The 17354-nt window shown below is 37.6% G+C and overlaps 1 protein-coding gene across 6 annotated transcripts in view; it reads right to left on the reverse strand.

The window, feature by feature from the left end:
• LIX1 (limb and CNS expressed 1) overlaps positions 1-9332 on the reverse strand; it is a 48888-nt gene extending 39556 nt beyond the window's left edge. For 2 of the 6 annotated variants that reach the window (XM_060143322.1, XM_060143318.1), the window contains exons 1-3: positions 8015-9331; positions 7215-7273; positions 2529-2617 (exon numbers count right to left, since the gene is read on the reverse strand). Coding sequence is in view for 1 of the 6 variants with exons in the window: in XM_060143316.1 (XP_059999299.1) it covers positions 8015-8096 (82 nt within the window). In the remaining 5 variants the exon portion in view is untranslated. Of the gene's footprint in view, positions 1-2528; positions 2618-7214; positions 7274-8014 lie in introns of all 6 variants that reach the window. The other 4 variants (XM_060143321.1, XM_060143319.1, XM_060143316.1 and 1 more) reach the window with 3 other exon arrangements.
• Positions 9333-17354: the final 8022 nt, after the last annotated feature.

The following is a 17354-nucleotide window of genomic DNA, read 5'->3' on the forward strand; positions in this document are numbered from 1 at the left end:
CTTGCCAAAAACAATTAAAGACAAATTGGAAAGGCTACCATTTAAGGATAAACCATTAAGAGGCTTTCAAGATGCTAAACATATTTTCAAATCGATTCTCTGCCTCCAAACAGATGGATTTTTTTGTTATGCAATATTTTAATATAATCTTTTAATTACCCTTAGCAGGTGATACTTTTAAAATAAAGTTAATTAGTATTTTCTATTCTAGCAATTCAATCATGTACAACTTGTTTTTGTCAATGTGATTCCCTAGATTTGTTGAGGAGAAATAGGAAAAGGACCCCCAGATAATTTAAGGAGCCAGCTCAAGGCATGATGCCAATTTGCCATTCAAGCAAAATGGGGTACCTGTGGGTCTTGTGCTTGGCTTGGCTAACTCCAGGACACTGACCAACAGAGCCAGCTGTCTAAACATTTATAACCATCCTCAGGCTTTGACAAGTTTTGACCAGGCTAATGGAATCTTGCTGACACAGCTTGTGTGTCATGTACAATATGTAGGAATCTTGGGCCCCTTCTTCTTTTCTGTAGATACTCTTTCAAAGGTAGCCACAGCCACACAACAGAGCTGAGACAGCTAAGAGTCTTGCTTTGTTCCCAGCATTATTTTCTTTTAGTAACGCTCCAGAGTCAGTGCCTAGCTCCTTCAGCAGCTGGGAAGCTGGTTGTGTTTCTTTTGTTTGCTTTTTCTTTTCTTCTGGTCTGGTCCCCATTCTCTACCCTGAACACTTTCTCTGAGGGAATTAAGATTCTTTGGGTTGTTTTTTTTTTTTTTTTTTTTTTTTTACAAAATTAACCTCTTGGGAGATTCTCTATAATATGCAAAAAAGTACATCGTTCGTTTTGGTTTAATTTTCACCTTTAGAATTTTAAATTGCTGAACTATAAGTCATTTGGGGATAAATTTAAATAACACTTTTAAAAAAATATCTTTGGATGTACAAGGTAATTTTTTAAGAAGGCAGAGGGGAGAGAATATCAAGGAACAAGAGGGAATCACAAAGACATTAAAATAAAAGGTCATTAAATATACCACAATTGAACGGCAGCAGCAATAGCAGGCCTGAGCTCCCAAATGTGCTTTATCTGTGCACCATGGTTCAAATGATGTCATCCAATCACAAAAGCTACATAGACTAAAAACCTCATGTAATCCACTTAACCAATTAGGAAGTATATATTGATATCTTTCCCATGTGCCATTGGGCACTGACACTGCACTATATTTCAGAGACTTTGTAGGACTGTTGACTTTAGATAACCAAGGATCCAAGATAACAAAAAACAAACAAAAAAATCAAACACTGTTACTTTGCTGACCAGTTCTGTTTAGTTAGAATGGTCAAATCTGTGCAAATGTGGCTTTAGGCATGTAACATACCTTCCCCAGGTAGAGTCATTATAAGAAAGCTCTCCATGACCCTGCCACAGCTATCCAACTAGGGTTTATGTACAAGGCACGGACAGAGTTTGGCCCTAAAGAGCTTGGTGCACACAGAGTTGTGTGACCCAGAGCTGAGGGTAGACCCTGAGGATGAATATAAGGACTGGCAATCTGAGTCACTGCCAGTGTGGTATATGGGATAATTTGGGCTGCTCTACCAAGGCCAACCTGAGGCAGTGTTCTGGGGAAGTTGCCTGAGGTGGCTGTGTTTATTTTCACAGCCCATCCTTCTTCCATGCTGCCTCCTGTTTCATGGGGCTGTCAGCTTAACCCTGCATGCAATTAGGCTGTGATTAAGGTGTCAATGGATGATGGTTTAGAAAGTCCCAGTACCATTTACTTCATCATATTTCACTTGACAATGGGAAAAATCTTCCCCCTTTTTGTGAGGGAGAAAATAAACAAATCAGCCACCAGAAAAGTCTGTTGTGCACCTGCTAGGTGCCTGGCCTTGTGGGAGACACCTTGGGGGTTACATAGAAGTGCAAGGTATGGCTTTGCCCTCCTGGGACTTCCAACTTAGGTGTGGACAAAAACATGCCAGCAAAACTATAACTCATAGTACAGAGGCACATGAGAAAAATGTAAACTACACTATACAGCCCCTAAGTGTGAAAGGGGTGGTGACTAGATGATGGGTTCCCACAGCTGCATTAATGGGATGAGATCAGAATAGGGATCAACTGATTATCATCCCAGTAGGAAAAAAAAAAAAGCAACACCATAATTCAAACAGTATTCTAAGGACAGCAGAGAGAGAATGTAGAAAACTACAGGGAGTGTAATAATTGCCTATTTTGTCATTATTAAACTTTCAGTAGGATTCTTTTTTCTTTCCTTTTTCTTTTAAAATAGGATTTTTAAAACTGCCTTGACAGACTAAACTTATATGAGCATTTGAACATGGAAGAAAAGAAATAAGAGCCTTTGGGGTTAAAACACCAATATGAAATGTATTAAATAAAGAAGATTCTTTTATGAAAGGCTTCTAAAGTTGTCTTACATTTCTTAAATCAATCTGTAGCACATAATCAGTAAAACCGTATCATTTAAACAGAAAAATCATAACTTAGAAACTCACCCTTGTGCAGCTGTATCCTATTATGGGCTGTAACTTAACACATGAGTTTCAGAAGTTGTTAAAGTTGAGTTCAGGCTAACAAATCTTAACTGTTAAAAAAAAAAGCCTATGGTGAGATGAGACAGCAGACCATGAAGAGGCACCAGATTTGATCACAGGATGGGTGTCACTCATATTTTATTTTGATTTGTTAAATCTTATTTATATATTAAGAAATAAATGTATTAAGACAGATATGGCCATTAAGTGATCAAGAAGCCACTTCTTTTTTTCCATTTTGAAAAATTTTCCTCTGGCACTAAGACTTTCAGTATTTAAACTCTGCCAAATGTATCTTTACTGAAAAAAGGAGAACAGTGCTTATGCCACAGATAGCTGAAATGAAATCTGCATTTTTCTTTTAGTATAAATTCAATAAAAATAGTTGTGTCCTGTAATAGATAAAGTAAAACTAGCTTTTGAGTAGGCTTTTTCAGTAGAATGGACATCCACAGTTTAGATGCTAAAATTATCAGAGTTCAAATTATTGTAATTAAGATGCCATCATTAATCCAAAATGAGCTAGCAAGCAGTGGAGTTTTTTGTTTTTTGGGTTTTTTTATAACAATACTTCACTTTAAAAAATAAATTTATTTATTTATTTTTGGCTGCGATGGGTCTTTCATTGCTGCACACGGGCTTTCTCTAGTTGCGGAGAGCGGGGGCTACTCTTCCTTGTGGTGTGTGGGCTTCATCATTGCTGTGGCTTCTCTTGTTGTGGAGCACGGACTCTAGGTGCGCGGGCTTCAGTAGTTGTGGCACATGGGCTTAGTTGCTCCGTGGCATGTGGGATCTTCCCGGACCAGAGATCGAATCCATGTCCCCACCATTGGCAGGTGGATTCTTAATCACTGCGCTATCAGGGAAGTCCCTGTTTTTTGTTTTTTAACCATGCTCTTTCCAGCACACTTTCTGTGGTGGAATGCAATGCAATACGTGTAGGAATTTTATTGCACAAGTGCCTTCATCCCTCACATCCTACTCCATTCCTTTATGTGAAATGCAAAAACCATAAACGTATCATCAAATTTATAGATTTTAGATAACTACTCTAAAAAGCATGGGATGGGGAAAATACTTGACTCCTGAGAATTTTTCCTCTCTTGCATTCCATACAGCCAGATTCATGATTACTGAGATGTTTTTAATAGCTCTATAGTATGGTCCAATTTTTCCAAAGGGTAAAAATGTACTTTTTGAAGTATTCACCTAACTGGTATAAATACAACCTTTCATGCAGAAAATGTCTCCTCAAATGGGAGAGTTAATGCACTTCAAATATGTGAGAAATTTTTTTTCTAATTGTGCAATGTTTAGTTAAATGTTCCACCATATTTTTTCATTATAAAATTTTGGGGAACAGTGAAATCTAACACTTCACTTTATAAATCAGTGCTAGAAACCAACATGTTCTCATGGCTTTAATGACAGCTAAGATAGTTTTTAACTATCTGAAAAGTTTGCCTTGATTTTGGCCTTTATTTAGTGAAAGTGGTTTCTCCCTATAGGCATGTATTGCATCTTACCTGCATGGGCAAAAGGATTCTTGCTGTGAAAAATCTGCAATTCTCTCCAGCTTAGTATCAGGAAGTATACTTGTAGCAGATGTCAATATAATCTTTTCCCCAATACAACATGAGGCCATACACTTCCAGAACTAATCTACGATCACTGCTAACTCTAATGGACCCCTGTTGCTTACACTTGAGCGTGACTCCACCTGCCTTCTCAGCCTTGTCTCCACCTCCCCTGATGCATTGTTCCTGTATTGCCTGATCTGCCTTTGGACAAACTGTTCTCTCTCCTCAAAAATGCCCTTCCCTTATTACTCTCCTGTTACACTCCTGTTCAGATATGCCTATTTAATGAGCTCTCTCCATACACCCAGAAGAGTCCATTTCAGTTCCACCTCTGTTTTCCTAACAGATACTGCCATGACAGCACAAATGACATGGTAATGTAACACCTCTGAGAGGCAATGTCTTGCAGTGGCTAAAGGTGAGAGGTTGGAAGATAGAATTTGAATCCTGGCTCTGTCATTTTATTAGGTGTGGCCTTGGGCAAGTCACCTTAACCTCCACAAGCCTCAGTTCTCTCACCTATAAATCAATAGTACCTATGTTATTGGCTTGCTGTGAAGAGTAAACCTTCTTAGCATAGTGCCTTAATCACATGATGAGGACTGACATCTTAGCATTACTATTAATGCATGAAGAAGGATCCGAAGATGGCAGATAAGCATATTATGCTCTTGTAATTTGAAGGGTTAACGCTCAGAGTAGGATCTGAAAGTGCAGACATCTTGAAATCATGGGGCGGTGATTTCCTTTGGGAAAGCATGTGAGAAATTGTTAAACAGGGGCAAACAGATAGTAAGCTCACACACAAACTCTCAAAAGAGCTGACAAGGGCTGCTTTCAGGATAGCTCATCTTTGATTGTGACACATGACACATGAAAAGAAACTGGATGTTGCACAAAGCCAAGAATGAAGGGCAACATGGATATATGCCTTAATTTCTCTACAAAGAGATTCTGTCTGGTGGTAGAGACTCCCAGAGATACCTGTTACAAAATGGAGACATTTAGGTAGTGAAGAACAGTCCAGTGTCAGCTTAGATGAGCAAATTACAAACTGAGAGCCCACCTCATTTAAAATTTCTTTCCGTTATTTTTCATTTGAAACGCAAAATAGAGAAAAAGGGAAAAAATGTCATGAAATTTATTTCCTTTCAGGAAAGAAAATAAAAAACAAATTACAACTTTTGCCAGATGAACACCTGTCTAAAACAAATGAGAGGTTTAATACATTACAAAATGCCACTTGGAGGGCCTCCTTGGCTGAGAAAAACATTCATATTTTATTTCCTTAAATGAATGTAACTATCCCCATGTGCATCGGTCTCAGACCAGAAAACTCTCTGGGTACTTTTCCTGACCAACTTGAAGAGAAAATTCAATTTACTATTGCTTGTTTTTAAACAAATCAAAAGCCAAGGGAGGGCAACAAATTAATCAAATGATCGTTTACATTCCTTGTATTATATGTTTCTGAAGAATAAAGAGAAAAAAACTGCCTTTGCATCATTAAAGAGAAATTTAGAAAAACACTTTTAGAATATTATTATTATTTTTTTTATGCTCCTTTGTTCAACTGTGCACGGTTTTAAGCGTTGTTGAATTGGCTTTTCATCTTGTAGGAAAGCAAGGTAGCAATTTTTCTTAAGGAATTGACAGTGATGTGTTCAAGTGCTTAGCTCTTTCCTTCTGGCAAAAAGAGACGGGCCTGGGGTGGGGGAAAAGGAGCCAAGAGTGACTAGGAGGAAGGGAGGCTGCTTAGAACCTGCTATTCAAGGTTGATAGCAGCTTTTTACAGGCTGTGTAAAGCAGGATTGTGGTGGCAGCAACTTATGGGTGTGCCAAAGAAAATGAGTCCATGTGCTAAACCCTGGCACATGCATGGTAGGTTGCTGAGGCAGGGCATAGGCCCTAGCAGACTTGTGATGTCTGCCCCAGAAAGTAAGTGAAACTGTTCCCATTTATTCCATGAGGATGGTGAGTGGTTGGATGTTTGGATATCATAAAAACCCCTGGCACAGAAATCTGCCATTTTGGCTTACTTTCATTTAGTCATTTTTCAGATTAGAAACACCTGAAGGGAGAGGCTCAGAAGTTAAAATTCACACCTATTAAGCCATGCAAGCAGTTGCAGAGTGGCAGCCCATTCTAGGGTAAGCAGGCAATGCTATCTGATGAAATTTAAGTTCTATATTAAGGAATGAAGTATATAAAACAGGACACTTTTTTGCTTTTCCATATAAAAGAGTTCCCACAAAGGCCTGGATGATGGAACCTAACGTATGTTTTATTTTAATCCTTTTCTGTTTTATTCTCTCTGGTAAACTAAACAATTGCTGGGATTTATTTCAGCTCAAAAAGTGGGCCATATAATTTCAGATTAAATTTCTTAAATTCACAATGAACTCAGTGAAAAATTTCACCTCTATTTCCTTTTACTGTTTCTACTATCCAAACCCTTACCACATGATCCCTGGTCCTCTACAGTTCATCCAAAGTCTTAGGCAGGTCAAGATCCTTTTTACCCTTCACTAGTGAATGCAGTGCTATTGTAGGAGAGAGGCATTCTTTCCTCCTCTTTTCACTTAAAAAAACATGCCAAACCTGAATAGACTCCAGGCTAGTCTGGGGGAGGGAGTGATTTTTATTAGTTCTAACATAGCTATTGACACATGCTTGAAGACAATATTTAAAAGAAAGCAAGAAACTAAGAAAGCAAGAGAAAGAGTAAAAGGAGTAAGAAAGCAAAATAAAGAAAGGAAGAGAAAAAAGGAAGAAAGAAAAAAGAAAGAAAGAGCAGGCTTTCACTTTATGCCTTAGTGGGCAAATGGGTTACAATTTAATTTCTAAGAAGAACATTTTATAGAATAAAATTGCCTAACATTTCTTTCTCTTCATCACACATATGAGAAATATAAAATAAAAGGACATCTGGAAACGAACATTATTCAGCAATCAGAAAGCAAAAATACAAACCATTGATGTTTTGATGGAGACAGACATACGAGATTCACAAAGAAGAAAGCTGTAACTTATTGAAGTAAAAAAAAAAAATCCATATGCATTTTACCTTTTGGGCAGTTCCATAGCAAAGTTCTGTTTCAGAAGCCCTTTGTAATATGAAACCCACTGTAGATAAGATACAAGGTGAAGATAGTCTGTTTTGCAGCAGCAGGAAATCAAATTGGTTCCAGAAACAAAGTTACATGATAAATGGTCTAATAGTATTGCTAGAATTGGAAATCTTGATTGAATTATTTTTCATAACCATTAAAAAAAGATTTTGAAATAACTTTGCCATAGCTGTTTAGATTTTTTGGGGGGGGGAGGGCGTTGTTGCAGAAGTGGGAAGACATCTCATTTTACTGGCCTTTTAAACTAAAGTGTTATAATTTGTTATCAAAATTTAAGAGCTCAGTGATGATTTATTAATTTGTTTGCAACAAAAAATTTCAAACACAATACTTTTTAAACATAACTCATATATGGTATGGAGGATTAAACAGGTTAAAAAAGAGATATAATTTATTATCATTTTCAAGTTATTTTTAGTTTTAATTCTAGTACCAATCAGTCTTATTTATTTAAAAATCATCTGGAAAAGTTCATTAAGTCTTAGGCGAATCTTAGATTTTAAGACAGACTTCTAAACGGTTAACAAGATGTATCACTGACAAAATATCCCAGCGACTGATACCCGTAGGTGAAATGAAATTATTCTGTCTGAAGTCAGGAACAAGTTAAATACCACTTAGACCACAGCACACGACTACAGAGATTTAGGAGAAAACATACTTAAATAGGATGTGACTAGACATTTAGGACTATTTTCTAAAAAAGTCAAAAAACGTTTTTCCCTTCAGTACTTACAGTCTTTGAAGACTAGAGCCGGGTCTCTGTGAGGCAAGACTTGGGCAATGATGTGTCTCAAGGATTCCAAGGTTCTGTCCATCTTGGGTCTGCCTGTGCGAGCCTGCTGCACAGTGTCCTCATGCCTGAATTCTTGCAGTCCTGGTCTGAATTTGTGCAGCTCATTGATGCACAGGATTACCAAAGAATCTCTTTTAACATCTGCCAATCAGACATTTCCCAGAATCTAAAGACCCCTCAGGGGGCCCTCCTCCCAGGCTCACTTATCTTTGTTGTATGCTGAGCTAATTAGCTCAAAAGGCTGGCTGACAGGCGGGTTCCCATTGCTTCCTTCTGTTAAACACACCCACCTACAGGCTAGCTGGGGAAGCTCACTAACCATGGGAACAGCTCTCCTCTCCAACCAGATTTTGCCTGAATGGTGTGCAGCTTTCTGACTTACATATTTCTTTTGGTCACTCATCTTCTAATGTGCTGACTTCAGGTATATAGAAGCAAGAAGGTTATTTCTCAAGAAAGTTTCCTTAGTAGCAAAGGAGTTTCCAGCTCAGGACTTCCAGCTCAGAATCAGTATAATCTAAATTCTTCTCGGTAAAGAAGTGCTGTAAAGATTGTGGATGTAGCCAGGCACCAGATCATGTATTGTATCTGAATCCAGGAACATCTCTTTGGGAGCCAAGTGTTTAATTTTTTCACCCACCCAAATTATAGTCACTTTTGATGGGCAGTGGCAAATAAAATCTCATAGTCTGTGTTTTGACTTGCTTGGGAACATTTGTTTCCTTCTTTATCCTTCGAGGCAAATCGTTCCCAAGATTGACTTTAATGAATTCTGATATCATTCACTTCCTTTCATTTCCTTTCAGGATAACTTTTTATATTAAAAATTTCAGGAGAAGTAAAAATATATTTTTCAAAGAATATAGGTGGTTATGAAAATATCTGAAGAAAACAAAGCTGCTTTTTCTACCGATGTCCTACACTACTCACAACAATGTTAAATAGTCCTTCCACAGGAGACATGTCATAGAATTCTACTGCAGTAATAAGGATTTAAACCAGATATAAAAGAACTGATTTTAGTGGCTGTAACCTATGTTAGTTGTTGATGGCTTGTTGAGGACTTCCTCACTTTTATTTAAAATATTTTTCCAGGGTAGGCACAGGAGATCGCTTTCCAATATTCTTTCTAATACTCAGATTCCATAATTATGTTGTACTATATGATTAACTGAAACCGGTTCTTTAAAGACTATATAAAATGTTTTCCATGTGATCAGCTTCTTCGGCTAGTTGGTAGAAGCGGTGGGCTTAATTAATAAAAGGAAACAGAAGGAATGAGGCTGTAATAGTAATTCCTATTATAATGACCATCACCTAGTAAAAATGCCCACAGAGAGTATGCATATGCCACACACAACAGACATATAGGGTTGCCCCAGAATGCAAAGATATTATAAAAAAAGAAATTGAAAGAAGTCACACTTCTTTCATAGGGTCCCGAAGTGTACTTTACATGGGCTGTAACAAATAGGAAATCATCAATGTCCTTGCCATCCAGTTCATAATTTAAAGGAGAAAATAGATGGTTTGTAGACACAAAATTATTATATATTGATTGGATATGAAGCATAAATGAATGCAAATATTTTCAGTGTGATACTGAGATAGAAACCAAGATATTTTAGGTTCCCATTAGAGGAACAAAAAAAATAATATGGACTTCTCAGGGGAGTGAGACTAATAATATAAAAGTAGAAAAATTAGAAATAATTCTGGGATTTCAATCAATAATGGACTTTTTATGGGCTTAAATTTAATTCCAGTAGTACATAAAGTATTTTGGTTGTGTAGTGTGGTGGAAGGAACACTGAATTTGGGATTAGTAAAATCTAGGACTTGATTTTAGTTATCTGCATAACTTTGAAGAAGTCACTTATCTTCTCTGGACTCAGAGTCCTCATCTAGAAAATTAGGGGTTTGAGCCAGATGCTCTCTTTCAGATCAAACATCTATGATACTATGGGTATATTACAAATGAACACAGTATTATCATACATTTTCTAGCCTTCTGGAAAGTCATATATTTATTTCCTAAAAGCTAGACTATCTTCAAACAAATCACTGCTATTCTCATAGTCAACTTCATACCCATTCATCAATAGTAAGGGACACATATTCATAGAGTGAATTAAAAGGTACTCACCACTAAAGCTAACTAAAACAAAGGGTAAACATTTATTAATAAAACTTATCTTCAACCTCTGTAAGATTTTTTTTAAAGGCAAACTGTGAACATCTGCTTAGAGAACCCCAAAACAGTTTTGCAAAGATAATTTCATAAATATAACATGATCTTTACTGGGTTATATTTTAAGAAATAATAATAAAAAAAGAATTCTAGAAAGGTGGATATACAACATTCCAATTGGATAGTATATTTTCTTCTTTCTCATTAGGCCCAGCTCTTCAGCAGATGTTTTCCGAAGCCTTTGCATATTCATTTCTTCCTTGTCTGCCCTTAAAGACTTCTTACCTTAAAGTGCTATTGTGAGACTATCTAGAAAAACAACTCAGTGGTTTCTCACCATTCTCTCTGATATAGAAAACACCTGATGAAGATGGAAGAGCCTGAGAAACCCCTGTGCAGTGTGCCTGTTTTAGTACATATTCTACAGTTCACACATTAGATTTCACTGTCAACTGCAACCATCTCTAGTCATATGGCAAAAGCAAAATCAAAGTATTGAAACAGGGTAGATGACTACAGTGAAAACCAAAACGATATTTTTAGAAATCCTGTTAAGGGTACCACTCAGAATATGAGAAATGGAATCGAACTGACATATTCAGTGTTCAAAATTGATCACCCAATGGTAAAAGTGGAAGGCTGAGTGCAACAGCACACACAAAGCTTCCAGAGAGTACTGATAATAATACAGATGAGTAATATTCTTGTTGTTAATTAGTTCATTACAGGTAAAAACTGATAAGGAGGCAGGGGCCACCAACTGAAATAACATCCAGAATGTTAGAAAACATAATGCAGCGATGAATTAGTACCTCCACTATCCTCCTTGCTGTGTCACTTCATACAATGCTTGGCCCTGGAGGAGGAATCTGGGGTAGGTGAAATAGGAGAGTTGGCCTGTTGATAAGGCTACAGTGACCTTGAGAGTACAGGTCCTGAAAGATTTTAGCACAAGGTATGCAAACTCCAAAGAGTAGGCGTTAAGTAACTGAGTCTGAGCTTATTTAGAACTATTCAAAACAGAAACAATGGGGAGCAATTGACAGCAGCTCCTTCCAAATTCCAGTGGAGATGGGTGGGGGAACTGGTAGGTCCTAAATACCAGATTGGCCGGAAGAGGGTCAGAGCCCTGTGCAATGTTGCTGGGGGCTTGGGGGAGGGGGAAGAAGGGCAAAGCTAGGAAGAAACTGACTTTGCAGGGGTAATGACTAATGACTGTTCAGTGTCAGCTTTGTTTAGCCTCAACTAGGAAGAGGCCAGTAGGAGGAATGAAAGGCTGGTTAGCATCAACTTTGTTTACTCTCAACTGGGAAGGAACAAGTAAAAGGAATGAAATGGCTTCTCAGCGTTAATTTGTTTACTCTCAACTGGGAAGAGACCAATGAAATGTTTGAATCAAGGAAGGTATTAATGAGAGGGTCAGTTGGAAAGGCAACTTCAAATTATCAGACAAAAGTTTAAAAACACAGGCAACGTAAAAGAACTTTATCTCAGATATTTGTTCATTGATATTTTGCTAAATTCAGGAAATCATTATTAAGTACTAATCTGCTGAACTACATGAATAATTAGAAAATTGATAAATCTCCCATCTACAGATTAAAGGAATGTACATTCTCTCATTTTTATAGAAAATTACGAAAAACGCTTTCCTGAAATAATTTCCCTCCCCACCAGATAAAAACACTAGTGAACTGCCCTTTGTCTTTGCCAGGGCAGTCAGAGAACCAAAAAGCACAATGAAAGTAAACCCTTCATTTATCTGCACCTTCTGTTTCATATAATTTGGGGATCCTGAATGAGCCCACGTCATCTTGATTGTTTTGTGTAACCAATTACCCAGTCCAATCTTGGTATTTTGTCTCCAAAGAGAAGTAAAATTGATTCTTCAAGAAATACTTTAGAGGCCAAAGATATCATTGGAGGAGGCTTTGCTAGTTCACGGGTTAACACTTCCAAGATAAACAGAGGTATTTAAAGGTGCAGGAATTTGGATGTTCAAATTTACGAGATTGGAGATAATGATGCCAAGCCCTTGGGTCATGAGATATGTGTTCTATGAAAACTGAATTGATTACTTAACTGTGGCTGGCTGACTTCCAGCATAATAATGTATTTTGAAAAGAAGAGTTAAAAAATTTTTTAGCTTGCTTTTAGTGGACTATGCCAGTGGCCTTTACAACAATGTTTTATCTTTAATTAATGTTTATCTGATTATTGGTTCCTCTCCCTCTCCTTGCATTTTCTCACAGGACCACCACCCCTACTCCCCCTGCTTCCCGCTTTCCAGGATAGGAATTTACTGGTTGTTGGGGAAAAAACATATAAGCTGTGGCTATAAAATGATCAGATTCATCTTAAAAGAGTTATCTGAACTCCAGTTAAACAAAGGTCAAAACCACCCAAGTACACTGGTTTTCCTATCATTCGCCTTGCCTTGCCGGTAGCATGAATTCCATCTTTTCTCTCACTCCCAACCTTATTCAGTCTATGTGACTTTGGAAAAGTAATTTTACGTCTAAAGATGTTTTCCCATCCCTAAAATAAGAACTCCAGTTTTATGTTTTTATCTAAAAATAAAAATAAAGATGTGGTCTTCTATAAGGGGCATGCTGGGGGGGTGAGACACACACCCAGTTTACATGGACTAACTAGAGCTACCCTCTTCCTTCTTTAGATGAAGTCATGTTTCTGGGGTATGAGTTGTATGAAATGTTTAAATCTTTGCAACAGTGAGCAAGTTAAAATGAAAATCTAGACTATGAAAAAAATTATATTTGATTAAAACAAACCTAGGGAAAACGTTTTTGGCTATAAACAAATGACAAAACTGAGATTAGTTGATGGCAATGTTAGGTTCAAGCAAGCCAGTAACTTCACTGCTCTATATATTTTAGATGAAGCTTCCTGTAAAGACTGCATCATTAGTATACTCTTAATTCAATTCAGGCCACACTTATGGATATGCTTACATTAAGATAAAAGCCTTGTGCCCATCCATTTCACACTATAAACTATAATTTCCATTTCACTTCCTATGCAGTCACCACCAGAGCAATGCACTTAGCATGCATCCTGCTGACACAGAAGAAACATTATTTCTTTTCAAATTTGTTTAAAGAAGGAGGGATAGGAAACTGTATAGAAAGGGGGCTTATTTTTCCACAAATTGAAAACTGGAGAAAGACCAAGTGAGACAAAAATATATTCTTATGATTCTCTCAAGGTACCTCATTAGCCTTGAGCTCAAGGAAAAAGAACCACTCCCCCAGCACCACCCTGCTTCCTAGGGAAAACGTTTTTGGCTATAAACGTTTTTCCACCTCCTCTAAACCAGAAATATTCCACTCAGGGCTTCAATCTACTGAGATGGGTTTCTTGGGCCCGTGAGAAGATGAAAAGGCCTGTTATGGAAAAACAAGTGAAAAAACCCACCCACTTTCTAAAAATGGAGGAACTTTGTGAAAGATAGTACTCAAAGCCTGGACCTGGTTGTGAGGACTTTTTCTCGTATCTCCACGGCACCAGGAAGACAAGTCAGTCTGTGGATCTTAGTGACTTGTAGAATTTAGACCCCAGAGCTGGAAACAAAGGTCTAAACCACTCGATTACAGTGGTTTTCCTACCATTCACCTTGCCGGTAGCATGAATTCCATCTTTTCTCTCACTCCCAACCTTATTCTGTCGATGTGACTTTGGAAAAGTAATTTTACATCTAAAGACGTTTTCCCATCTCTAAAATAAGAACAAGGCAATAAAGACTGTAACTCTAGTATGATAGAATAGGATTCTATTCCAGGTTGTCTTAATTGGAATACTTAGGCTGACAAGACAACATGATAACACTTTAGATTCTAGTTTTCCTCCAATTCATTGTCTAACATTGACAAAGTTCCCTTAGTTCTACTCCCTCCTCCCTTTAAAGTCAAATAATTGCGCTGCTTAAAATCTACGATCACTCTTTTTCCTAATACATCAAGTTAAACTTAAAATTTTTCATATATAGGATGGATAAACAATGGTCCTACTGTATAGCACTGGGTACTATATTCAATATCCTGTGATAAATAAGAATGGAAAAGAATATGAAAAAAATATATAACTGAGTCACTTTGTTGTACAGCAGAAATTAACACAACACTGTAAATCAACTATACTTCAATATTTTTTCAAAGTCATCTTTAATTTGGACCTTTGCCACACAACACTTTCCCCCATGTACAGTATAATAAGCATATTACATTGATTTCTGACTTGTCAATTTTCTGCATGATTTCCTCTTAGCAAGCTCTTTCAGGCTACCTGTTCAACCAAATCCCTCCCCCTTGCCCAAAACAACTCACCAAAGCACTCTGGCCTTTCACTTATCTACTATCCTTGGAATTTCCTCAGCACTACATCAGTGGTATCAGGCTCTTTAGTATAGTCTTTGTATTGTCATGTAAGTGTTGTGTGTTTGTTCCTGTCTCTCCAAAAGACCTTCAGTCAACAAAAATTTAAAAATCTGTGTACTCCTTCCCCAGATACCACTTTACACAACACCGAACCACTTGGAAAACTGATGTGGACATGTTTCTTGGTTCCTAATGCAGGCCAAACCTCTTCTACCAACAGCAGAGTTATAGTAAGCAGGGTTTTCTTTTGATTCATTTATTTCAAGTGGTTATTTTTTTCTAAACGGAAGCACATAATACTGTGACAAATGTCCTAAATAACACATCTATGAGCATGCTCCTATTTATGGGATTAAACCTACAATAATTTGATTCTAAATGTTACATAAAGTTAATTTTAATGTCATCATTATTTATAATACTAAGGTAAACCTAAGACCTTTAAAATATATCAATATTAGTCCTTTTGAGTGTTGTGGGCTTTGGAGTTATTCCCACACTCCCAGTTATTATGCAACTGTGCAGCTCATGATTATTCTGAACTTTACCTCATCCCCAGCCATTACAGTTGCAGAGTACTTCATAAAGCACATCAAGGGCAAACTAAGATATGGCCTGATGCTCTCTAGGAAGTTGTTCTGAGGAAGGATGAAGAACAATGAAGATGGTGAGCCTTGGCTTACCCAGAGCACTGAATGTGACACGAAACAAACCTACACCTCAGGGAAGTGCTCTGAACTCAACCCCCTATCCTGTGGAAATGGCTGATAAAACTATGAGGCAGCAGGTTTACCTAAGTTTTTTAATTAGGCAACTATGTGTTTTGTCAGAAAATTTACAGTGCACTTAACTAAAAGAAGGATTATCTTGAACTGCACTAACCTTCCAGTTAGTACCCTTTAAAGATCTTTATGATTCTGGAGAAAGCTCAGAAGCCATCTGTACACCAAAGAACAGACTGATGGTTACCAACACTGCAAACCTGGCACTAATACAAACTGCATACCTTGCAGGAAAAGCTTATTTCAAGGGAACACCAAGTAGACAATGGAAAGCTGCAAGCAAAGTATCTGTACGTCTTGATAAAATCATAGTTGAAATACCTTGAAAAATGGAAAGATTCCTCTGGAATCTCCCTTTTGGTAACCTTAAGTCATTTGAACCATACACTAAACATACAGTCAGCCCTCTGTATCCTTAGATTCAGAACCCGCTGAGATGGAGGACCCACCGTCTGCGCTTTTATTTAAGGGACTTGAGCATGAGACGATTTTGATACCCACAGGTGGTCCTGGAACCAATCCCCAGGGGATACTGAGGGACCAGCATCAAGCACTGTGCTAAGCTCCTGTAAGGTGTTATTTCATTTACTCTTCAGAACAACCTCGAGACAGGGACCATTAAATGTCTTCATTTACAAATCAAAAAAGCGAGGTTACAGAGGCTACAGAAGGTACCTGGGAAGTGGTAAAACCAGGATTTAAATTTGAAACTCCCAGATTCAACAAGTGTTTTGCGTCATAATACAGTTTTACTATATTAGTAGTAGACTTAAAAATTTTTCTTATTGTTCACTATGGATGTTTTAAAATGAGGGTTAAATCTTGTCTGATTAAGGCAAAGTCTCTAATTTCTACATGATGGCTACTCAAAAACATCTTTTAAAAATCATTGTGATTGGACCCAGAATAATTTGTTTAGGTTTGTACATTTGACTAATTTGTTCTGTAACTCACAGGAAATCTTAGGCTATTAAGGGTAAGCACTGTTTATTTGCCTTCTAAGTTCCTCAAATAGTAGTTAAGCTTTTTATGTAATAGGTACCCAAAAGGGAGACTGAGTCAACTGAATAAAGCTGAGTAGGGTGAAGTCATATAGTTTCCCAAATTGGTTTTGAAACTTTTAATATAAGAAAATGTATTCCAAAATAAATATTCTGTGGTTCTATTATGCTGTCTTCAACATTATGTTATCAAAATGCTTTAAAGTAGATAGATTATAAAAAATGAATAGGGCTTCCCTGGTGGCACAGTGGTTGAGAGTCCACCTGCCGATGCAGGGGACACAGGTTCATGTCCTGGTCCAGGAGGATCCCACATGCCGCGGAGCGGCTGGGCCCGTGAGCCATGGCCGCTGGCTGAGCCTGTGCTCCGCAACAGGAGAGGCCACAACAGTGAGAGGCCCACGTACAGCAGAAAAAAAAAAAAAAAAAAAAAAGAATACCTGAATTTAAAGATATACCTAAAATTCAAAGCTATGTAAATACTTTCAAAATTAGTATAATTTTCAAGGGAATTAGATGTGATATTTTCTTGCATCTGTATTATTACAGTGATTTTATTAGATAGGTCTTGTGAAGGAACAGTAGAATTAATTTTGCAAAGGTTAAAGGGAATCTGCTGTCTTTGTCAATCTTGGAAAAGAATCTGCTGTTGTATCTCCTGGCCAATGCTAACTACAGATTCAAGTAATTCAAAGACATCCTGGCTGGTGACTGTGGGGTGACACTGCCATCTAGTGGCCATTTTCCACTGCAAGGGACATCCCTCTTACAGGCCATGCTGTTGCTGAAGAGACTGGATTATCATCAGGTACATGTACCTAAGAACCCACTTTCACATCTCACTGGATTATAAAGTCTTTGAGGGAGAAACCATGCCTTATGTATTTTCTTTTTTCCTGCACCCAGTGAAGG

The sequence above is a fragment of the Lagenorhynchus albirostris genome, chromosome 3, assembly GCF_949774975.1.
Source record: "Lagenorhynchus albirostris chromosome 3, mLagAlb1.1, whole genome shotgun sequence".
Taxonomy (NCBI): domain Eukaryota; kingdom Metazoa; phylum Chordata; class Mammalia; order Artiodactyla; family Delphinidae; genus Lagenorhynchus; species Lagenorhynchus albirostris.